Raw genomic sequence first — 25,381 nt, 5'->3', positions numbered from 1 at the left:
AGGAATTTCAGCTGCGATAACAACAAAGAAAATCAGGACAATCAGTAGCTTGTTGAAAAGAAAAAGAAAGAATAAATGCGTAATTGCTGCTTTTATTTTTCTATAGGTGGAAATGCATTAAATCAAGCACTTTCTATCGTTTCAGAGGAGTAATCATTTGCAGCCCTGATCATTAACAGCAGTGAAATAACCTGTTTTTTCCCAGATAGTTTCTCTGAAACTATTGTCTATGTATATTTCAGGAAAAACATCTTGTGTTTTTCAGCAACCTTTGAAAAAGTATTGAAAAAGACAGAACAGGAAAAACAAACTAAATAAGAAACAACCAAAAAAAGACTTTAAAAACAAGATTAGCTTTAGACAAGATGTAGCACGGCAACAAAAACAAAAAGCAAAGCTCAGAGAATAAGATAAGCTCAATTAAATGAAACAGCCTGACTGATATCAGTAAATTACAGCCTGCTGAGGTGTGTGTCTGTGTGTGTGTGTATAGGTGTGTGTGTGTATTAGGATATAAAATCTTCACACTGTGATATTTATAGATACATTTTAACTAGTTATTAAAGGTATTCATTAGAAAATAGCATAAATAACAACATTACGGTGTAAACTGTTGCATTCCTAGATGTTGTTGACTGTGGAGGGCCACAAGTATGGAGGACCACAAGAGCCACGCGCATCGAAATAAAGAATTCTGTGCTTAAATAATCTGACTGTAAATATAAACCTACAGAATAAATGCATAAGCTAAACTACCAGACCCCTGTTTAACTACCAGACCCCTGTCATCAACGAGTGCCCAATGGAGAGAGTGGACAGCTTCAAATACCTCGGAGTTCACATCACGCAGGACCTGTCATGGTCCTGTCACATCAACACCGTGGTGAAAAAGGCCCGACAGCGTCTCTACCACCTCAGACGCTTGAGAGACTTCCAACTGCCCTCCAAGGTGCTCAGGAACTTTTACTCCTGCACCATAGAGAGCATCCTGGCAGGAAACATCTTAACCTGGTTCGGGAACAGCACCATGCAGGACAGACGAGCTCTACAGAGGGTTGTGCGGTCAGCTGAGCGCACCATCCGCTCCGAGCTCCCTGACCTGCACTCAATCTACAGCAGGCGGTGCTGGACCAAGGCCAGGAAGATCGTGAAGGACCTCAGCCATCCCAACAACAGACTGTTCTCTCTGCTGAGGTCAGGAAAGCGATTCCGCTCCCTGAAGACCAACACAGAGAGACTGAGGAGGAGCTTCTTCCCGCAGGCGATACGGTCTCTCAATCACACCACCACACAGTACTGACCCACACATACAGTTCTTACACACACTGGACATTCTGGACATTGTTTCACTTCATTACTTAAATCACGCTGCTGTTATTGTGTATATATTTATTTATATTTCTTCATACATTCTTATATAGTTCTATATTGTGTATTTTGTTGTACAGTTATTTTATTTTCAACTTTAATTTATATATTTTATCTTATTCCTTCCCAGTTAAATTTACCCTTCATTCTAATTTGTGTTGTACAGTTATTTCATTTTTAACCTTAATTTATATTTTATTCCTTCCTAGTTAAATTTACCCTTTTTAATTTTTCATATTTATTTCCTATCTTATTCATAGCCTTTTCCTGTTTTCTTTAGGTCACGAGCAGTTGTCCAAGCATTTCACTACATATCGTACTGTGTATGACTGTGTACGTGACAAATAAAATTTGAATTTGAATTTTATTTTAAAGCAAAATTAACTGAATTAACTGAAATTAACTGGGAAAAAAATGCTTGTGAAAGTAGAAAGATAAGTTAATCACATGGTCAGAACATGGACTTCTTATACAGGGAGTGCAGAATTATTAGGCAAGTTGTATTTTTGAGGAATAATTTTATTATTGAACAACAACCATGTTCTCAATGAACCCAAAAAACTCATTAATATCAAAGCTGAATGTTTTTGGAAGTAGTTTTTAGTTTGTTTTTAGTTTTAGCTATTTTAGGGGGATATCTGTGTGTGCAGGTGACTATTACTGCCAGCCACGCTGTGGAGTACTTGGACGCGTGTGATGGAGCATTGTCCTGCATGAAAATCATGTTTTTCTTGAAGGATGCAGACTTCTTCCTGTACCACTGCTTGAAGAAGGTGTCTTCCAGAAACTGGCAGTAGGACTGGGAGTTGAGCTTGACTCCATCCTCAACCCGAAAAGGCCCCACAAGCTCATCTTTGATGATACCAGCCCAAACCAGTACTCCACCTCCACCTTGCTGGCGTCTGAGTCGGACTGGAGCTCTCTGCCCTTTACCAATCCAGCCACGGGCCCATCCATCTGGCCCATCAAGACTCACTCTCATTTCATCAGTCCATAAAACCTTAGAAAAACCAGTCTTGAGATATTTCTTGGCCCAGTCTTGACGTTTCAGCTTGTGTGTCTTGTTCAGTGGTGGTCGTCTTTCAGCCTTTCTTACCTTGGCCATGTCTCTGAGTATTGCACACCTTGTGCTTTTGGGCTCTCCAGTGATGTTGCAGCTCTGAAATATGGCCAAACTGGTGGCAAGTGGCATCTTGGCAGCTGCACGCTTGACTTTTCTCAGTTCATGGGCAGTTATTTTGCGCCTTGGTTTTTCCACACGCTTCTTGCGACCCTGTTGACTATTTTGAATGAAACGCTTGATTGTTCGATGATCACGCTTCAGAAGCTTTGCAATTTTGAGACTGCTGCATCCCTCTGCAAGATATCTCACTATTTTTGACTTTTCTGAGCCTGTCAAGTCCTTCTTTTGACCCATTTTACCAAAGGAAAGGACGTTGCCTAATAATTATGCACACCTGATATAGGGTGTTGATGTCATTAGACCACACCCCTTCTCATTACAGAGATGCACATCACCTAATATGCTTAACTGGTAGTAGGCTTTCAAGCCTATACAGCTTGGAGTAAGACAACATGCATGAAGAGGATGATGTGGACAAAATACTCATTTGCCTAATAATTCTGCACTCCCTGTAATATAAATGTGGACACCCTGCCTAAAAATGTCCTGAGTTGACACTGAAAGCCAGAAGTATCTCAGTGTGTCTCCAGATCTAAAGCTGGATTTTGTCCTGGGAGTCTACATTTAATAAAAAATCATGACAAATCAGTCCTGCTTCAAAAACCAAGTGCTAGACAGCTTACTCCAATTTAAATATGCATCTATCTAACAGCGTTAAATTCTCCACAAGCTGATGAAACTGCTAATTAAATGAAGAGAAACCGACAACAGTGTCATCATCTGCTAGATGCATTTACATGAATTCACTCAGATGCTTTCTCCATAAACACATGCAATTCAAACCCATTCTCCTCTTTGCCTTCCTGTTGCTTTGTCACGAGCCCTCACTCCCTATTCATCTACACCAAACACCTCTCCCTCAATCTCTTCTCAGCTTTTTCTACTTCCTCTTTCTATCCTTATTATAGTTCCTTCAAGAAGTTTGAAGGAACTTCTTGAACTTCCATTCTCCTCGACACTGCCTCTAGGCTCATCAAATCAGATTTCAGAGTGAGAGGCATCTGAGTTTTCTTAACAGATGATTGAATTGAATAGATGGAAGCAGGATGGAAGGCTGTAGGAATATAAAAGACTACAAATAAATATGGGGACTACATAGTTACATCTTTTTTGAATAGCCAGCTGTAAGTTATAGAATTTTGAAGCCGTTTCACTTTTGTTCCAACTTGGGCAAACTAAGAATGAACACGTCCTCAAAATCTGGAGAAAATCCCTTATCAACCACCCCCCAAAAATAAATATTTACCTGCGGCCTGTGTTAAAATGCTGAAAAACACAAGCAGAAAATAATACCTAATGACTACTACTAATGGTAAAATAAATGATCCATTAGATGGTAGATTTAAATTTTAGGCAGCACTGCAGTCAATAGAAAAACTAACATGATGATGGGGCAAGACATTTGCAAGAGTGTGATAATGCATGATAATGGGTGAGCAATACATAGCGGCCAGCTGGGTCATTTCCGATCAGCTCCATTAATAAGACTTGAAAATGTCCCCGTCCAAATCCAAGACTTGTCTCTAATGTGTGTGAATGTGCATAAATTAATTACTATTTTTCACTGTTGGAATAATTTTTCCCTGAGCAGCAACATAAACCTGCTGGTTTAGTGCAGATGTGTGTGTGAGTGAGAGTAACTTCCACATGCAGTCTAGCTGAACACAAACATTATATATACAACAACATGCAAGTTTGTTAAAACTTAAGCAGAAACTAGAAGGAATAAACTGAAAGGAATATGCATTAGTTAAAAGGTTAGTGAGCTACGCAGATTATTTTTTCTTGTGTAAAGTCGTGATGTAGCTATGGCAACTGTTGACTACTAATAGAAATTATTACAATTAAAGACAGACCTTGAACAACAAGGTGACTGACACAGCCATCAGCGACATCCTCCATGATCTCCAAGCGTAGGTAGTCCCTGCTTCTTTCAATCTGTCATTCATCGCTCTTTCGTGGTAACAACTCACCATGAAAGTTGTGACTCACCATAGAAACACATACTAAAAAAATCCCAACAGGGGACGCTGATCAGTGGTACCTTACAGGTGCTGAAGCATGAGCCTGCAGTCATGCGACAGCAAAGTAGAAGAAGGTTTTTAAATCATTTAAATAAAAGGAAACATTTCGAATTAAAACACTGAAAATAACAACGACTGTATGTTTCAGTATTTTACTGTGAGAAAAGGTGGCATTGCACGGAAAACTGCTTGAGGCTGTAACACTGAGCATAGAGTCGGGGAAATAATTATTTATTACAAAGAAATGCACAGAATTTTATTTTAATGGACAGAGACAAAATATCAATCAAAAAGCTAGAAAACAGACATGAGGTAAAAGTTATGAAATGATTTGCATGCCACAGAGTGAAATAAGTACTTAATCCTAAAGGAAAACAAGACTGAGTGTTAGGTGGGCAAACCCATAGTTGGTCACCAGGTTTGCACACATCTCAGGAGGGTTTTGGCCCACTCCTCTTTACAGAAACTCCACTTGCTACTTGGCAACTCAAAGCCTTTGCTCCTTCCACAGATTTTGTACAGGACTGTGATCTGTGATGTGTTAGTTATTTGTTACCTTGTGGATATGTTCTGGGTTATTATCATTCAGTGTTCTCGCTGAGAGAAGAAGGTTTTGTCCAAGATTTTACAGTGCATGACCTAAACGTGATGGAGTTGACCTGTACCCTTAACAGAAAACAACCTTTAAATGCAATGTGTTTCCCCATCTGTGCTTGACTGCCAGGATGGTGTTCTTTGGGTCATACTCAGCATTTCTCTTCCTCCAAACACGGCAGGTCCAGTTGATGCCAAAGACCTCGATTTTCCACTTTCGTGTGTGAATGTTGGTTAGTTTGCACTTGAGTTTAGAAGTGCTTGTATGAGTGGGTGTGAATGAGGCATGTGGTATACAGCGCTTTGGGTACTCTGGGAGAGTAGAAAAGCACTATATAAGAATCAGTCCATTTACCAATGTAAAACTTTAATGCTGTGTTTTTGTTGATATTCTGTCTCTCTCCAATAAAATGAAACTGCCATAAAAATCAGATACTGCTTGTTTCATTATCAGTGAGCAAACTTACAAATTCAGCAGGGGAGGATCAAATAATTATTTTCTCCCACTGCAGTAAACAAAGGCGTGAGACTAAATTATTGCACAAATTGAGTTCTTTACTTGACGATGGGCATTAGATAAAATTTTAAGGAATCAGCAAAGTTGAACACTGTAGATGTTTTAGATTTTATTTGAAGGAGATTTACTCCCATAGCTGTTTAGCAGTGGGAGGAAGTCTCATGTTTAAAACAACACACAAACTATCAATATATATACCTGTAATGTAGGCATTCTGTCTGTCTGTCCTGGAAAACGGATCCTTCGGCTGCTGAGGTTCCTTCTGTTTCTTTCCTATTTAAAAAGTTCTGCTTTATCTATAGTAACGGCCTCATTTTTTAAAATGCATACATCACACAGAAAAAAGCTGCATGTCAGCATGTCAGAGCAACATTCTCATTCCTGTAGAGTTGTGGTGCTGTTCCACTGAGATCACAGCAATAACTAAGAAATAATAAGAACAAAAAAAAACCAGTATAATCAACTTTAGAGGTTTTGGCTTTGCAATTTTTGCAACACTTAATAGGTCAACAATTGCAGCTTAATCAGAGTTTTTAATTCACTTTTCCAGACTTTCCTAGGAAACATTAAATCAATATGAGGCCAATAAACAACATTACAGAAAGAAGCAGGGGGAAAAAACGCACTGAAAATATGATATTTTTGTTTGATAACATCAGAATGTATGAATATGAATCAGTCACTCCTTGAATAGATAATAATGGCAAGGTGCAATTTTTTTTCAGAATATTCGATCGTTTATAACAATTTTGTTGCAGTTACAGTACAAAGTCTCTATTTTATTATTGAAACTTTTGTATTATAGTTGCAATACAAAAGGCTACTTTTTGGAAAGAAAAAGGAATGCAGTGTTGCCTAAAGCAAGCTTTAAATTGTGCTGCAGTGTGGTCCAAAAACATAATAAGCTGTTGCTAAATTATTCCCTGTCACTGAAAATTGCCCAGAATACACACAGCACCAGTTTTAATAGTCTTAGAGGGGAATGTAATGGCAAGAAAGAAAAAGGAGCAGAAAGAAGAAAAAGAAGAAAGGGAAAGAACAAGCTGGATAAAGAGATGATGGAGAATGAAGAGAATATAAAAGCACAAAATAACACGTCAATAATATAAAGTAAAGGCTGGGTGGTGGGTTGCAGTTGCAGCTAACCACAACAACATCTCCTCACTCTCACTCCTGTGGTTTGTTGTTTTGAAATGAAAATTAATGTAAATTTAAGTAAAAACCCAGCAGCTTTAATATGCCTTGGCAGTGATTCAGAATATTATTAGTTTTAGGCCAGGGTTTGGATAAGGAAGGGTTAGTCATTTATGTCTAAGGCTAATAGATAGCAAAACCAGGCTCACATAAAAGATTTTAGCAGGTATGTTATCAGCAGCAGAAAACATATTCATTTCCCTGTAAAGGTTTTAAAAAACAGACATGTCTTTGAGTTTTCTTCTTTCCCGTTTGGCTGCATTAACATCAAATGAATGTCATGTTCAAGTTCTTGTGAATCACAACACTGAAAACTACAGTTTCAATCCCAAGTGGGAGCTTTGTTTGCTTTAGCTGTTTTTGCTTTGGTTTGGGTTAAAGCACATGGTTAGTTTTAAAAAACAAAACTTTAAAAATATGTATTGACAAGATTGATGCTCCACTGTATAAAACAGCACTAAATGGTATTCAGTGCTTGACAGTGGACTGCTGAGAGGTTTTAACTAAATTTGTGACAGCTTGAGACTGAGGCATGTCAGTGAGCATCTACACAGGCACATATAAAGGCTACCTTTTTACCTATGGATACTCTTTGGAGGTATGTGGTTTTGAAGACTTTGTAATTTGAACTAAAATGTTTGTGTGCTTGTATTACACAGTCAGATTGCATGTGCACGCCACTCTGTTTGGGAGAAGATGTAAGTCATCATTGTATAAATTTAAGGCATAACATCTTGATTTACGGGTACAGTTAGTGTCTAGAAAATTAATGTAAATCAGAGTAATGTGTGTCTGTGTGTGTGTGGGTCTGTGTGTGTTTTGGATTCACACTCACAAAAGGTCTTTCATGTTGAGCTCTAATTCTCTTCCAGCCTTGTCTGAAAACATCCACAAAATATACAAAAATATCCTCTAAGATGAGAGCTACATTAACCACTTCCTGTTTTTTGTCTGTATTTTCTTTCTGTCTGTCTCTATGCAATCTCCATACCATGTAATTCTCCTGTGATGGACTTCATTTCCTCTTATTTCCTTCTCGTCCCCGTGGTTTCCTGATGGTGACCTTTCATTTCGTACTCTGCCTCATGAATTAAAGCCATTAAGTCAGCCAATAAACACACGCACGCACACACATAAAGGCATGCACAAACAGGTGTTCGTACCTATAAATTAACATCCCGATAACATGCATGACTCCACTGTTTTCACCTGAAAATGCAACCAAATCACATCAAGATCAAGTGCAGTAATCTCCTTCATGAATAAACCATAACACTAACTCAGTGGCAGTGCACAAGCCCTCAACAGCTGGCTGACAACTGACTGACTCACTGGCGTGAGAGTCACTGATTTCAAAGATCTGTGTTGATCTGAGCAGGACATATGCTTGATACATTGGCTGTCATTTGTCATCATCTGTAGTCTTTTCCAGGATGTGTATTTTCTTAATATTATCTGGGGGTACAGAAAAAGGCTTGATGATGTTCAAGAGGTGTAAGGGAGCCGCAAAAGCACTCTACTCAGCTTGTTAAATTACCTTCCTAATGGCCAGCTTGTCAGACCGACTCGTTTCTGAGGACAAGTGGGGGGAGAGAACAATTCTCTTTCTTGTCACAGCAAAATCATTCATTCAGCTCTTTATATGGTTCCCTTGCTTCTTCTTTTTTTTTTTTTAAGTCCTGCTTCTCAAGTACATCCAGCTCTATTTAAATGTTAGTAATGGCTTGGTAGTAGAGGACAGGATGTAGAGAAAGGCCAGCCGTATTGTAGGCCTGTCAATCGTTTGTCTGCACTCTTTCAGACTTGCCTCTTAAGTACGCTCCCTCATTAAGTCTGGTTAACCATCATTTACCTAAGTCATCAGAATGAGGTCAAAGTCTGGGTTCATTGTTTCTGCTTAATTGCGACATCTCCAGAATTAGTACAGTCTTTTCACACCGTTTTATAACTTCGCTGTGAGATATAATGTAGAAATTGTGTGAAATTAATTAATATGCGCTCATCAAATTAACATAAATATTTATGTTGCATTAATTATTATCTAGTTTAATTGCATAGCTTATTTTAAAACCACTACACACATGCTGGACTTTTTATATTATTATCAGTAACGTCTATTATCTTTTCAAAAACTAATTTTTGTGCATGCGGCAACTTTCAGTTAAATACAACCACAAAAAATCTTACATCACATTTACAGACATTATATGTATTAACAAGGCTCGAAGCATCACAACATATAAGCTAGATTTGGTTAAATTAGTTATAAAAGTAGGTACAAAAGATGTCAGAGCAATCAGAAATTTGCAAAGGTGGTAGCCTGCGTCCTGATGGTAGTAACTCGTATTCAGAATAGACAGGGTGCTGCTGGAGATGCTCACAAAATCAATTGAATTCATTCTTAATAACTACAAACAAAGACACATACCAGCCCATTAGTCCCACGTGTGGGACTAATAAAGGTTATCTTATCTTATCTTATCTTATCTTATGAAAAAGAACCAAAAATGGTCTCTAGAAGTGAACAATAGGAAATAACTATTGTGTGTAAAACTGTCTCAGGTTCTGCATGAAATATAATGATTGTAATACTTTTCACTTAATTTTAATCCCATGACATTTTTCATCAATTTATTTACAACCTCAACACAGGTTGAGGTTGTAAATAAACATTTACAACATTACTAGCTACTTATTAGTTTGTCTCCCTGCTCAAAAAACGAAAGACAGAAAGAAAATCTAAAACTGTGATGGAATAAACAAAAAGTGAACTGTTGAGAATCCAGAGGACAAGATAACAAAGTCCTAAAGAACAGACGAAAACACCACAGGAACATAGACTGAGAGCAAACCATACACAAACTGAGGCTTTAAATACACACAGGAGGCAATCAGAGAGATGGGAAATATGAGGGTAACAAGACACAAGGAAATTAAACTATAGCAAAAGCACAAGAGACAAACAACTAAAAAAATAAAACAGGAAGTAAATAACTAGACAGAGATGAGACGCTAGCACTCAGCTAAACACAGAAAAACACACTGGATGCTACAGTAAACTACAACACAAAGAATCAGAGAGTCAAACTCAGAGACTGCATAACCAATAATTATAATACTAAAACAGAAAAGTGAAAAAATCAAAACAAAATAATAAAACTATGAATCAACTTATAATCAAAACTACTGCTCAAGAAATAAAAAGAAAAATAAACTTAAAAACTTAATAATAATAATAATAATAATAATAATAATAATAATAATAATAATGATATGAGAAAAGCCCAGAATTATCCCATCAAAATGTATTAACAATAACATATACTGACAATTATTGTTCCAACTAATGTCTTGTACATTGTTAGGAAATAAAAAAAAATAGATAAATTATTTACATAATTTAATTAAAACCTAATCCCCAGAGTTTGTAGTAGTCAATGACACTGCAGCGTTTACTCTAATGCACTACAATTTCCTCTTCTTTGTGAGTTTTTCTTCCATAGTAATAATAATAATAATAATAATAATAATAATAATAATAATAATAATAATAATAATAATAATAATAATGCATTTTATTTGAGGGCGCCTTTCAGAAACCCAAGGTCACCTTACAAAAAACAAAAATAATAAAAGGAACAGTAGTCATAAAATACATAAAATAAGTTAAAATTACAAGCTGTGTCTTAAAAACGGAAAGGGAGTCAATATTTCTTGGTGCAGGAGGAAGAGAGTTCCAGAGCCGAGGAGCAGAGCGACTGAAAGCTCTGTTCCCCATAGTGATAACGTGTGAGGACAGAACAGTAAGATGAATAGCAGATGATGATCTGAGAAGGCGGGAAACAGTGGTGATATGGAGCAGGTCACACAAATATGAAGGAGCAGATTTATGGATACACTTGTATGTACGAAGTAAGATTTTAAAATTTATCCTGGCTTCTACGGGCAACCAGTGAAGCTGCTGAAGAACTGGGGTAATATGAGCTCTTAACAGAGTGCAAGTTATGACCCGAGCTGCAGAATTTTGAAGAAGTTGGAGTTTATGAAGGGACCTTTTAGGGAGACCAAATAGGAGGGAATTACAGTAATCAGTACAGGACGTAATAAGACTATGGACAAGGATGGCAGCAGCATGGGGAGTAAGGAAGGGAAGGAGTCGGTTAATATTACGTAAATGGAAGTAAGCAGACCGGGTTATGTAATTAATGTGAGACTGGAATGAAAGAGTATTATCAAGTATGACACCCAAACTCTTAACCTGAGGGGAGGGAAGGGTAGGAGAATTTTCAATGTTAATGGAAAAACTGTGGGATTTGGTTAAGATAGATGGTGTACCAACAAGTAAAACTTCAGTTACTGTTAAGTTTGAGAAAACTGGAGGAGAACCAGGATCTAATCTCAATAAGACAGTTTGAGAGGGAGGTAGGTGGGAGGGATGAATTGGGTTTAGAAGAAAGGTAGAGCTGGGTGTCATCAGCATAACAGTGAAAATTTATATTATATTTTTGGAATATATGACCAAGAGGGAGCATATAAATAATGAATAAAAGAGGCCCTAATACTGAACCCTGGGGCACACCAGCAGAAACCGGATAGAGAGTTGAAGAATGGGATTTAAATTGGAGTGCGGTCTGAGAGATAGGAGGTAAACCAGGCAAGGGGGGTATGACTAATACCAATGGAAGCTAACCGGTTCAGGAGAATAATGTCAGAAATGGTATCAAACGACGCACTAAGATCAAGAAGGATGAGGATGGATAGGAGACCAGAATCAGCTGCCATCAGAAGGTCATTGGTAATTATTAACAGAGCAGTTTCTGCGCTATGATTGGGGCGGAAACCAGATTGAAATTGTTCATAAAGATTATGGTCATTGAGATGTAAATGAAGCTGGGCGGCGACAACTTTTTCAAGAATTTTTGAAATAAAGGGGAGATTTGATATAGGGCGAAGATTTTTGAGAATTGGGATAACAGAAGCCTTTTTCAGTGCTTCAGGAACAATTCCAGTGTTCAGGGAGGAATGAATAATATTGGTTATGAGAGGTGCTAACGAGGGAAGACAGGCTTTAACTAACACAGCAGGGAGAGAGTCAAGTTGACAGGTAGATGACTTCGATTTTTTAATGAGATTAGATACATCAGTTATTGTTACTTCAATAATTATCTTTCCATAAAAAATAAAGAGTTTAACATTTTATACACTGTATAAGAAGTGCCTTTACCATATTTGACATAAATTATAAAAGTTTTTATGCAGTAAATAGTGAATTTATAACATTCAGCTGCAAATATTTCTGCACTGCTGTACTTTGAGTGTCTGGTTTTACTTTCTTGTGAACAATAAAAAAAATCCTCATTAAAGGTGTATGATTTTTTCCTTTCTTTAAATTTCATGTGTGTATTGGAGACAAATTTAGAGTGGCATGGTTTGAGCATGTGCAGAGGAGGGACAGTAGATATGCTGCACAAAAAGATGTTGAAGATGGAGCTGCCAGGCAGGAGGAAAGTGAAGGAGGACATGCAGAGGGTTGGTGTGACAGAGCAGGGCGGTAGGGAGATGGGTGGTATGAAGGCAGATGAGGCAGACAATGAAGAAGAAAAGATGTGCATATGGGATGTATCACTGTAATTATTGTTGGAAAATAAATGTCTGACATTCTCTTATTTAACAGATTCAAAATACAATATTTTTTATTGTGTATTACAAATCGTATAATACAGTATAAAACTCCTTGATATAACTACGAATGCAAACTTGTGCTATACAAATAAGGCAGAACTGAATTGAAAAATACAATACATTTCATCACAGCTAAGTGCATATACATAGTACATGGAAAACTTTTATACATGAACCTAAAGCCCTTGAAAACTTTGATTTGAGCATGAAATGGGTCTTTTCTTGGTTCTTTTTAAAAGCACAATAATCATCTTCTCCATCCACCCAGATGAGGCAAATCAAAGTGGAAAGGTACTTTATTGTTTCCCGAGTCCAATTTCCTCATAATTTTCTATTCCTTTAATGATTCACATTCTCAAGTCACAGCAGGCACGCACACACACACACACACACACACATAGGCATTTAGAGGTATGTTTTTGCCATAAAGAGAAACCATTTGCTCATTTTGATGGAGGCCTAAAAGAGAGGTTGAGCTGTCTAAGTGGATTTTTCATTACTGACTGTAATAGGGCAAAGAAAATTACAGCTGCTACAGCAGGAGGGGCATTAGAATTGTTCATGTACTTTTTACATGGATAATTGTAATGACCGGAAAGGTTCAGTGCAGCTGTACATGAACATTAGAAAATTAACACGGTGCTCTCTCTGTCGCCCGCGTGTGCTCCGTCCCTTCACGACTGGCCTGCTATTTGCAATTTGGAAAGGTACATCCAAACTCGCAGGGGAATGAAAAAGCTTATTTTGTCCCCCTGCTACTGCTCTGGACTGAGACAAAAGTGGAAAACCAACATAATCAAGGAAATCATTTTCAAAATGAAAGGCTAGGGCATTCGAGTACTTTCTCATGCTGCTTCTAAATGTATTTTTTATCATGTGCTACTGAAAAACCTTTAAAAGGTAAAAAGAATACACATATATATATATTATTTCCCCGCAAAACTTTCAGCCTGCTTTCAAAAGAACCCCCGACCCATAGTGCATGAGCCATATGTTTTAGAGGAATTAGTCATAAGGTCATAGTAATGGCAAAAATGCTGAAATGTTTGGCTTGTCTCCTCTTTATTTGTTCCCTGACCTCGTACATTGTAGTAATTGACTGTCTGCACTAAAATGCTTCATATACAGCAGTGGGGGAAGGAGTACTCAAACCCTTCACTTCAGTAAAATGTTTTCAACAACAAAAAAGAGGAAAAAAATTTAATAAATAAATAATATAGCGAGTCACACATTCCTGTCACAACTGCTCCAGATGTCCTGCCTTTCCCTCTGGGTTCATACTTTATCGCTCCAATTTCAAACCATCGCTGAATACAGTTTGGAAGAAGATTACTTTGTGTGTTGTACATTATCACTGCAGTGTTGAATAATCCATTGGCTGCCAATGATTTTTTACAGCTTTCTTCTGTAGGATATAAACTGGGTTAGTGTCTGTTTTGAATGTGTTTCCTCCACACAGATGGTCAAGTATGGAGCTAGTATCTATAAGGATTTCTGAATTAAGATATGTTTGGTTTTATAGGATATTGAAACAGTTTTGCGCATTTTATAATTGTTTATGAGCCTCCCAACATAAATGATGGTTAGTTATCAAATTTGATTTCACACTTCCACTTTCGGCTGGTCACCACAGTCCATAGCATCCTTCTCTGTCACACTCCTCCTTCACTATATCCACAGATCTTCTCTAAGGTTTCCTCTTGTACTCTTGCCTGGGAGCTCCAGATCTAAGATCTTTTGCCCTGTGTATATACAACGTCCGTCCTCTGCACATGCCCAAACTACCTTGCCTCTCTAACTTTGTCTTTGAACCGCTCAACCTGAAGCATCCTGCTAATGACCACACCGCTGTGCTACATCTTACTGCCATCTTTTTGTCAAAAATCTAGTTTCATACAATCTTCCTATTTCAACATTTCATCATAAACTTGACTTTATTTTGCATTCCTCCAACCCAAGATTGAAAAACCCGAAAAAAAAAAAAAAAGGCGTTGGAATTTTTATTATAACTGCTACTAAACATCATACATGTTTTGCTAGAATTTAATAACCTCAGTTTCTTCCAAGTTTTCAGTTTCTTTTTCACTACATTCAGAGGCTCTTCTCAACTTTTTTCCAGAGCATATTATATATACATACATATACATATATATATACATATATATATATATATATATATATATATATGTATATACACATGTGTGTGTGTGTATATATATACACATGTGTGTGTGTGTGTATATACACATGTGTGTGTGTGTGTATATACACATGTGTGTGTGTGTGTGTGTATATATATATATATATATATATATATATATATATATACACACACACACACACACATGTATATATATATATATATACACATACATACACACATATATATATGTGTGTGTGTGTGTGTGTGTGTGTGTGTGTGTGTGTGTGTGTGTGTGTGTGTGTGTGTGTGTGTGTGTGTATGTATGTATATATACACCCTCAGAAATAGAGGTACGAGAGAAGAACATTTTTGTACCTATAGGTACATTTTTTTTTAAATGTTCCCTTAAAAGTACAATACTGGTCTTTAAAAGTCCAGAAATAGAATAGAATAGAATAGAATAGAATTCAACTTTATTGTCATTGCACATGCACAGGTACAGGGCAACGAAATGCAGTTTGCATCCATCCAGAAGTGCTTTAGTGATATAGATATATTACAATATATATTAGCAATAATATAGATATGTGAGTATATTACAGAAATGGGTCTATTATGGTATGTTATAATGTACACGGTATGAAGTATGTTGTGAATATTCTATAACTATAAGTATGTACAGGCTGTAGTGAGTACAAGCTATGTACAGGATATGAACAGGATATAAATATGAAAAACTATACAGAATATGAAATAAATAACTTTACAGAATCTGGGATATACAGCTATACAGAAATGGGAACTATGCAAGTTGTAAACAGTTGTAGGATTAAAGATTATCGAATGTACAGAATGATTATTTACACAGAGCTATACAGTAGTGCAGTTAAGATAAGTGAGATATAATTCCTACAGAGGCTATATAAAGTGCTAGTGGTTGTGAGTGGTGGTTCAGTCCATGTTATTATTGTGTTTGAGGGTACAGTTGTCCATTGTGGGTGTGTGTATGTTCAGTCCATGAGTTTAACGTGGGTCAGATGTCAGGAGGCAGAGTTCAGGAGTCTGACAGCTGTGGGGAAGAAGCTGTTCCGGTACCTGGTGGTCTTAGTCCGGAGGCTCCTGTGGCGCCTCCCAGAGGGCAGGAGGGTGAAGAGTCCATGTGATGGGTGACTGGGGTCTTTGATGATTTTCCCAGCCCTTTTCAGACACCGCTTCCTGTAGATGTCTTATATGGCAGGAAGTGGTGCTCCGGCGATGCGCTGGGCAGTTTTCACGACCCTCTGCAACGCCTTCCGGTCCGAGGCAGAGCAGTTCCCGTACCAGACTGTTATACAGTTGGTCAGGATGCTCTCGATGGTGCAGCGATAGAAGTTCACCAGGATGTCTGAGGACAGGTGGTTCTTCCTCAGAGTCCTCAAGAAGAAGAGGCGCTGGTGAGCCTTCTTGACCAGCTTGGAGCAGTTGGTCGTCCAGGTGAGATCCTCGGAGATGTGGACTCCCAGGAACTTGAAGCTGCTCACACGCTCCACAGCCGTCCCCTTAATGTGGATGGGTGGATGTGGGTCAGCATTCCTCCTGTAGTCCACGATGATGCCCCTTTAAAGGTTCAATTTGAAATAAAGTACAAATCTGTACCATTTTGACCTGTACTGCAGTGACAGTGGCAGAATGTGGTAATGGGTCAGCATGGGAAAATCTGGATGGGCCTGGTTAATTGTAAAATTCATATGAGATGTGAGTGTGCTCATAAAAGCTACATGTTATAATAAAATCTGTTGGTCCTCTCCTCTGTACTTAAATTATCCTATGATGCAAAGAATATCTGTAACCTACCTTTGTGTAAGTTATGTTAAATTATATTAAAAAAAAAAACACACACACAATGACATGCAGGCACAACCAAATGATGTTAAAAAAAACTGGTCCATTTCCATTTTATTAAGTTCCAGTTATAATTTTTAATGTTTTAAATCTTTCAAAAACGTGAAATCATTTTACTGTTATGTTTGGCCATTTACTTTTTTGCTTTTACTACATCCTAGAATTGTTCATTAATTGTCAGGTTATGGAATTTGCAACATCAAGTTAAACCGAGGCTCTTTGGAAGTTAAAATGTCAAGCAGATTTTTATGTTACGGTGACTACATTTTGTAAGTTACAAATATAGTTCGCCAAGACAGCATAACGGTTTCTAAACAGCTGCGCATTAATACCACAATGTTGTATTTTCATGTGTCAAGTTCGCAACGCGCATTAATCCCAGAGGCTGAAAAGGCAGCAGCGATGAGTGCTCCGCCTCCGCGCTGAAAATGACTCTCAGGGGGTTATCCACGGAGGAGCTCCTTAAAAAGTTGATGGAAGAAGGCATTGATGTGTCAGACGACGAGGCGCAAAGATTTAGAGGTAAGTCGGGTGTGATTTTGTGTTTTTATAAAAATTACAACGTGTAATTTTACAGTAGAGTTAGCAAAAGTCCGAAGAGCTAGATTTAGCATGGGCGAAAGCTAGCAGTTAGCTAAGTTTTAAACAAAGAAAGGTACAAATGTGGACTATTTAGACTGTTGGTGGAATGTTCAACGTCTGTCTGCCCGCCGTATTCGAGTGTTTTATCAATAAATAGTGACGAACCCTGTACAACAATGTAAAAAAAATCAATAATTTCTCAAAACATGCTAGTATGTAAATATAGCTATTAACAAAATCGTTTTCTAAGCAAAATTTATGGCATCTAACTTGTTTCCCGCTCAAAGGGATTTTAATCAATGGAAGGTACACATTTGTACCATTCCACCTACTTAGTGGGATTTTCGAATATGAGAGCTGTAAGCTATGCGCAAGGACATTTACACTTACTTACATTTTTATATTACCAGTTAATTTATATTAACAATTAATCAAGAGAATTAATTGTAACTTCCTTTTGGGGAATATAGAGAGATTCACAATGATAGCTTATTATTATTATTATAATATCGTGGCTCAGGGGGTTGGGAATCGCATCTGTAACCGGAAGGTCGCCGGTTCAATCCCCGGGCTCTCTGTCCTGGTCGTTGTGTCCTTGGGCAAGACACTTTACCCTACTTGCCTACTGGTGTTGGCCAGAGGGGCCGATGGCGCGATATGGCAGCCTCGCTTTTGTCAGTCTGCCCCAGGGCAGCTGTGGCTACAACTGTAGCTGCCTCCACCAGTGTGTGAATGTGAGAGTGAATGAATAGTGGCATTGTAAAGCGCTTTGGGTGCCTAGAAAAGCGCTATATAAATCCAATCCATTATTATTATTATTACTATTATTATTATTATGTATTGACCATAATGTCACTTTAAAACTAAATTTGAAAATGGTTTTATTTTTATTTCATACTGTACTTTATATTTCAGATAACGATGTAGATGGAGAGACGGTAGACTGTGGACTCACGGAGACCATGGTTGCATATCTTTTTGACAAGTCTTTCAAAAAGCAGCTGAAGTTCAGAGACTTCACAAACCGCTACAAGGAAGTCATCATCACTTTACAACCGGTCGACCCATTTGAAGGTACAGTTGAAGGTCCAGTGTCCCAAGCAAACCAGAGGTAGGTTGTGATAAATGTCTAAATTTGCATATGCATTTAAGTGCTTGCAAAATGGCTAGTTAATGCTGTTTCCCTACTGTATTGCAGTTCTATACCTTCTTGCCGTAGACTGCCTGCAGTTATTTCCATTCCAAAATTCCCACAAGATGTCCAGAGTCGCTTGGATCTCAAAGAACCAGTCCAGAAAGAACAGAAGTACCGAAACAAAATAATTGGGACTCTTTATGAAATGCTGTCACAGTACACAATGTAAGGGTTCCGTTCTGAATAATTACATTAATTTTTTAATATTAATATTGCTGTTGTACGAAAGGCAGAGAACAAATGCTTAGCCCATCTCCCTCCCAATTTGGAGACCAGCGTTCGAGTCTGGCGTGACACACGGTTCAATTGAACTGGCAATAGTGGTAAAACCATACATCCTGTGTCTCCAGACCTTGTCTGGACTATGATATCCAAAGTGTTCATTTTCGAATTTGCTCAAGAGTAAATTAATAATTCAGGACTGCAGTCAATTAATTAATGAAGTTTGGGAGAGGTGTGGCTGTTTGTCCATGCCCATTTTTAAAAAATTAAAATCAACTTTAGCTACATTGATTTGACATTGGTCTATAACATACTATTTACGGTAATAACAATATGATTAGAAGAATTGAAGAACAGAAAAGCCCCCAGGAAAGGATAAGAGTAATCAGTGTACTGTGGGTTGTTTTTCTTATGTTTGAAACAGGTACCCAACCCACTCAGACTACATCCAGGTCATCAAAGCCCTGATTGTGAAGTATCCTTTCCTAAGAGATGTACACGGAAATGGTTATGTGAGTACCTCTCCTTTTTTGTTTCTTTTATAGATTATATTAATATAAAGTAAGCATAATTAACTACTTATATACATTTGAAACAACTAGGACACCTGGCACAGCCAACTCAAGAGAAAGTTCAAAGCAGAACGGGCTCCCCTAATCAGCAATGAAGAAGTGAACCGGGTTAAAGAAAAGTTTGGACGCACGCAGAAACATCGGACCACAGAGGAATCCAGCAGCTCCTGTCTGAAGAGACTGAAGCCCTCTCTCGTAAGTCCTCACACCCTCAGCCTCTAAGAGCTAAGGTAACATATGTAGTCTTATTATCACTGTAAAGCTAAAAGTTAACATTAATTGAAAGAGACATGTTAACAGATAACATTAACATAGAAAAAGGAACTTCACAGTTGATTTAACAAAAGTCAGCTCAACTTGCAATTCCTATTCAACATTTTTGCATTTTTTTCAAAGCATTTGGTGTACAAATTACCGCATTTCGAGTAACATTAACTTATCAGATTTTACTTATGATAATACTGATATCTGCTTTGACAAAGGATTCGTGCTTTGTGGGGGAAGATGCAGCCTCCGTTGATGCTCATATCAAGGTGCTAAATGATCAGCACAAGAAGCTACATCCTGACACAGCACTGGTGAAAGACCGCATGACAAAAACCTTTGCATGGAGACGTCGAGAGGTAGCTGAAGGAATGTGTACTGTGGACCTATTAAAGAGATATCCATTCCTGGGGACATCTGCAGGGGTAAGAATTGTTAAGATGATTGGGGAAACAGCTAATGATTTTTTTGTCTCTAAATCTGATTATTATTTTCTGTACTAACTGATTATTCAATCTGTTCATTATCTTTAGAATTTTTGTTCAAGGGTTAAAGCACTTTACATTTATCTCCAGTCTGTGTCTTTAAACATGTCAAAAGTTTAAATCCTCAATGTAAAATGTCATTCTTTTGTCTATTCTGCTCTTTTCATTTCCAGTTGTGTGATGAGGTTGATTTAATGCATCCCTGCCAAGACAACATCTGTCGCCGCTTTAGCGAAAACTTCACTGCTGTTCTTCAAAATATTCTTCAAATGACCAAGGATTTGCCACTGAAGAAGGTCTACATGGAGGCAAGAGAGAATGCACTTGCTGAAGACATTACAGGTGCTAATTTGACCTCATACAAATAGTAAATTTTGTGACAATTCATTTGCTCTCTCTTCCAAAGATAATTGATGTACGATAGTGCTATGTCAAGAGCATGTTCATGGGAATTTGCATGCTATCAAAATCTAATGAAGTGAATTTGCATCTGTATGACCTAGGAATTGACTTCAAGGGGGCACTTCTCCTCTTGCCATCCATCTTCAAGGAGAAGATAGAAGATTTCATCATCCTTGGAGAGGTAAATGCATGATGCAATGCATAGCCTTTGGCCATAAGTTTCATTCTCGGTGTTTTGTTGGCATGGAGCTGAATTCAGCTGCGGTTCAGCATCACAGCTAAGCTAATGTAGGGAAAACACTGCTGTTAATTTACAGTGCTGCTGTGATCTTGGGTTTTGTCTGGTGTTTATATAGATAGATAGACCTTTATTGTCCCCTTAGGGAAATTCTTCTTCACAGGTACTGTCACTGTCAGGGGTGATTGCTTTTGCCCTTGAATATTATGTCAAACTTTAGCAGCTTATCAAACACTACCACAACAGTCATTGGTCAAGAAGCTTTTTGTTTGGAGTAGGGGCCATGTTTACAGGTTATCAGAATAGACAGTTTTGTTTTGCAGCAAAAAAAAGAAGGTAATTTGAGGAATCTGTTGAAAATCCACTTGGCACATATTGCTTAAACATACTGTATACTAATGTTTTTCTTCCTCTTCTGCAGAATACTCCCACGAGTCCATACCCAACCATTCGAATGAAGGATAAGAGTTGGACAACTGCCCTCTCAAGACAGTGTCGCTGTGTTGTGACAGTTGAAGGAGTGGATGTTTGCTCGTGCCGCTCGCTGGATGAGGCCTACATCTCAGCATTCTCCACCTTCTTCGTGTTCAACATGACCTACCCTGCATACTTCAAGAAAACACTTGTCTTTCTTCAGAACTGCATTGTCAACATAGGAAACCAGGGAGACAAACCCCTGCCAGTAAGTGTCACCAGGGTACTTAACCAACTCTATTAAATATGCCCCCACTCCACAAATGTTCAAAATGTTCAAAAAGGGCATTTACTCTGAGGAAGTTGATTACACATGTTGGGTTAGTACACGCACATGAGCCTCATTTCAGCATCACTTGTGGAATAAATGACTGCCAGGCAGCTTTTTCCAAGTATCACTCTTTTCGACGCCATGTGTATCGCAAACACAAACCCTCTGTTTTGAATAGCCTTGAGGTAGTTGAAGATGGATTTGAAAACCATGCACACAAAGAGGTTGAAGACCCACACACACACAGTTCAGAGGAGACGCACACAGTTCAGCGGCCCACACCACCTAGTATGGACAGTTTGCTTGATAATTTAGGAGATCATTTATTTAGCTTTATTCTCAAATGTACTGAAAAAAATAACCTTCCACACTCTGTTCAGCAAGACATCGTTGATGATCTTAGTTTTCTTTTGTGTTTTTTTAAAGAAAACTACGACTCGTTTATTCGTTATCATTTGGATAAACATGGTTTCCGCCTCAGTGATTGTCCAGAACTTGAGCAGGTTTTGTCTACTTCAGATTTTTTCCAGAAAGCATGTGATTCAATTCGTTCACCATTTATGATAAAAGAACACTGCAAATCAAAAATGAACATGACAGAACCTATCAGTTACACAGTAAGAGACCATTCTGGTGTGAAAATTGGTAGTTATTCGTATGTTCCAATCCCACAGGTATTAAACAAATACTGTCAGGTGGAGGATGTGTGGGAACAAATTGTTCTGGATAACCACAGAAATCAAGATGATGATGTTTTGACTGATTACAAAGATGGCATGTATTTTAAAGACCACTCATTTTTCAAAGACCATCCTCAAGCTCTAAGACTTCATTTTTATGAAGATGAATTTGAAATTGTGAACGCACTTGGTGCAAAACGAAATAAATACAAAATCTGTGCATTTTATTATACTATAGGAAACATAAGTGGAAAACATCGCTCAAAGTTGAGTCACATTCATTTAGCCTTACTGGTTCGCCATTCACATTTAAAAGAGTGTGGGCTTGAAACTATACTTCAGCCCTTGATAACTGACTTGAAGATGCTGTCCACAGAGGGTTTCACTATCTGTGTCGATGAAGTAGAGCACACAGTTCATGCTGCTCTTGCTACCATTTCATGCGACAACCTTTCCGCTCATATGATTGGGCGTTTCTCAATGTCTTTCAATACAGGCAGAATATGCCGATTTTGTATGGCCTCGCACTCGGAGATACAACAGCGCTTTTGTGAGGACCATTTTGTTATTAGAACAACCAAAGTACATGAGTACCACATAAACTGTGTGGAAAACAACCCAGAGAGTGCTGCTTTGTACGGTGTGTATGGTAACTGTACATTTGATGCACTGCCTTACTTTGATGTGACCCAGTCTCTTCCCCCAGATGTAATGCACGACTTGATGGAGGGGGTTATTCCTTTGGTAATGAACTTGGTTATTTGTAAAGCTCACAGGGAAAAGCACATTACCATATATGAAATCAATGATGAGCTGAAAAATGTGAAGTTTGGGAGGAATGACAAGCCGAACAGACCAGTGCCACTGACGGAAAAGATGCTTCGAAATTCTAACATAGTTGGATCAGCCAGTCAAAAATGGTGCCTTTTCAGGCTCTTGCCTTTTTTAATGGCTCCCCATGTTCCACCTGGCACTCCATACTGGCATGTGTTCTTATTATGTTCAGAAATCGTAGATCTTGTAATGGCTACAAATGTGAGAAAAGATGAGCTTGCTCATTTAAACCTGCTTATTCAAGAATTTCTTGAAATGACTACAGAAGTGTTTGGAAATGTTTTAACACCCAAGTGTCACTACCTTATTCACTACCCAAGGCTGATTTTGATGTATGGTCCTCTTCGCCCTTTGTGGTGTATGAGATATGAAAGCAAGCATCAATATTTCAAAAATATAGCGAGTAAATGCAAAAACTTTGTAAACATCACTGCAACTCTTAGCAATCGTCATCAAATGAAACAGTGCTGGGAGTTTTCTTCAGGTAGGTTGCTTGTTGACTTTGAACATTCACGCAGCACAAGTGTCAGTGTGCCATTTTCATCTCTGCCAGGTGACTTACAGAATGCTCTGGAAATGCACAAAAGTTTTACAGATGTGCATTTTCAGGATAAAGTGCTTCAGCGTGTGTCGGCTATATCTGTCAGCAGTGTCAAATATGAACTTGAGGATGTTTTTGTAGTTGGCCATGTACACACTGAAGCCATACCTATATTATTTAAAATCAAGTATATTTTGAATGTTGATACTTGTTGGGTATTGTGTGGGAAACTGTTACTTCCTCGCACTTATGAATGTCATTTCCATGCTTACCAAGTGGCAGTTGACAATGACTGGATCCTGTTCAATCCAGGAAATGAATTAGACTTTCAAGCTCTAGACACCTATTTAGCTGATGATAAGCTATTTGTGTCCTTGAGGTATTCTGTGTGACGTGATTGCAAGAACATTTTCCACTTTGTCTATATATATGACATATATATATATATATGTAATGAACATATATATTCTGGCTTGATGAAGTAGAGCAAAACATTTGTGTGGACAGTTTTTTAAATACATGCCATCTCTGTGATCCGTCAAAACATTGTGTTCAGGTGTTTAATGTCTTTATGTGATTGTTTACTTTTTTTAAAATGAATGTATTTTTCTTGACATGTCCTATGGCAATATACGAATGTAATCAAGGACGTATTCCTGTGGTTTAAATGCTTTGATGTGATTCTATTATCGAAAATAAATGGTTAAATAACCAAATATTTTGGACTATTGGCGGTACATTTTTGTCTCTTTAGGTACAAAATAGGTTGTCGCTGGGGGGGTACTAGGGCTGGGCGATATGACCCAAAATTCATATCTCGATATTTTTTACCTGGACGGCGATATAAGATATATATCTCGATTTTTTTTTTTAAAGCCATGAAGTAAGAACAAAAAGAGAGTTCTTAGTCAAAGCTGTGTCCCAGATGTCACACAGGCACTTTTATTAACATAGAGCATAGATGTACATAAGATTTACTCAAAAATAAATTATGAGCATTTATTAAATAATAATGCTCCATAAATAAAAGAAAACAATGTTGTTTTTGTGCATAACAAAAAGCTCACAATTGTGCAGTCAAAATGTAAACTAAAAGACGCTGAGTAACAAAGACAGATTTCACAGCTGCTCTGTTCCCAACTTCTACTGTGTGACTGACAGCCTGGAGTTTGAAATCCTCTTCGTAACCACGTCTCTTAACAGGTGCCATTTATGGTCCTTATACACAGTAGGGTAATATTACGTTGAAGCACAGTACGTATCACTCCGCGAAGCTCCTCGGTAGCCGTAATGCTCCGACAATCCATCAAGCGGTGCAGCACCGTAGCTTACCAAAGTCGTACTAAAACATTTTTGACAGATTGCTGAGCGCTGTGTACCACATAAAATCGGTTAGTGGCCATCAAGCACAACCAGAATTCATACATAAGGCGCGCTGTCAACTTTTGAGAAAATGCAAGGATTTTAGGCGTTAGCGTGGTTAGCTCGTTAGCGTGGTTAGCTAGCTAACACGTTGACGGCGTCCAGCCCCACGCACGGGGCGATGTGCAGTAACTCGTTAACGGAGATTTGCCGTGTCCATCTTGTCGCTTCCTGCAGGTGAAGCGATGGGGGAGGAGGGGGAGCTGTGTTTATTGAAGGAGGGGCGAGGCCGAGTAACGTTGCGTAAAGACAAAAGTGGACGAAAGAGAGGCAAACTTGCGGCTCCACAAGTATAATTATAACGTAACATAGACTATATCGATATAAAGGATATTGTCACATCTTATATCTCGTATAAAAATATATCGATATTTTTTAAAAACTCGATATATCGCCCAGGCCTACGCACATGGCCGATTGTTGAGTGAAACAGATGAACCAGAATTGGTTTGTAAAAATGGTGCAACTTCAGTGATGTGGAACTGGTTTGGTGTTTGTCCGTCAGATACACGACAAAGCACATTTTTTTGCAGAACATGCAAGCGGCCGTCGTTATTGTCGTATTTGTCGGACTAAGATGCTCTTAAATCTGGGAGTAATCTGGGTTCTAAAC

General features: G+C 38.2%; 1 protein-coding gene across 4 annotated transcripts; it reads left to right on the top strand.

The window, feature by feature from the left end:
- Positions 1-16,301: 16,301 nt before the first annotated feature.
- Positions 16,302-24,097, top strand: LOC309718829 (sterile alpha motif domain-containing protein 3-like). 4 transcript variants are annotated; one of them, XM_082554415.1, is made up of 10 exons: positions 16,302-17,108; positions 17,164-17,187; positions 18,084-18,279; positions 18,388-18,528; positions 19,010-19,097; positions 19,188-19,352; positions 19,640-19,846; positions 20,080-20,248; positions 20,410-20,489; positions 20,968-24,097. In XM_082554415.1, exons 1-10 carry the CDS (start codon positions 17,015-17,017, stop codon positions 21,262-21,264), a joined length of 1,461 nt encoding a protein of 486 aa, XP_082410541.1. In that variant the 5' UTR covers positions 16,302-17,014; the 3' UTR covers positions 21,265-24,097. The 4 variants fall into 4 exon arrangements, with proteins under 4 accessions (XP_082410541.1, XP_082410540.1, XP_082410542.1 ...); XM_082554414.1 differs by having other exon boundaries at positions 18,367-18,528; positions 20,968-24,095; XM_082554416.1 differs by lacking the exon at positions 17,164-17,187 and having other exon boundaries at positions 18,367-18,528; positions 20,968-24,094.
- Positions 24,098-25,381: the final 1,284 nt, after the last annotated feature.

Source organism: Aulonocara stuartgranti, assembly GCF_965226115.1.
Source record: "Aulonocara stuartgranti genome assembly, chromosome: 12".
Lineage (NCBI taxonomy): Eukaryota > Metazoa > Chordata > Actinopteri > Cichliformes > Cichlidae > Aulonocara > Aulonocara stuartgranti.
This window is presented reverse-complemented; position numbering and strand designations above follow the sequence as displayed.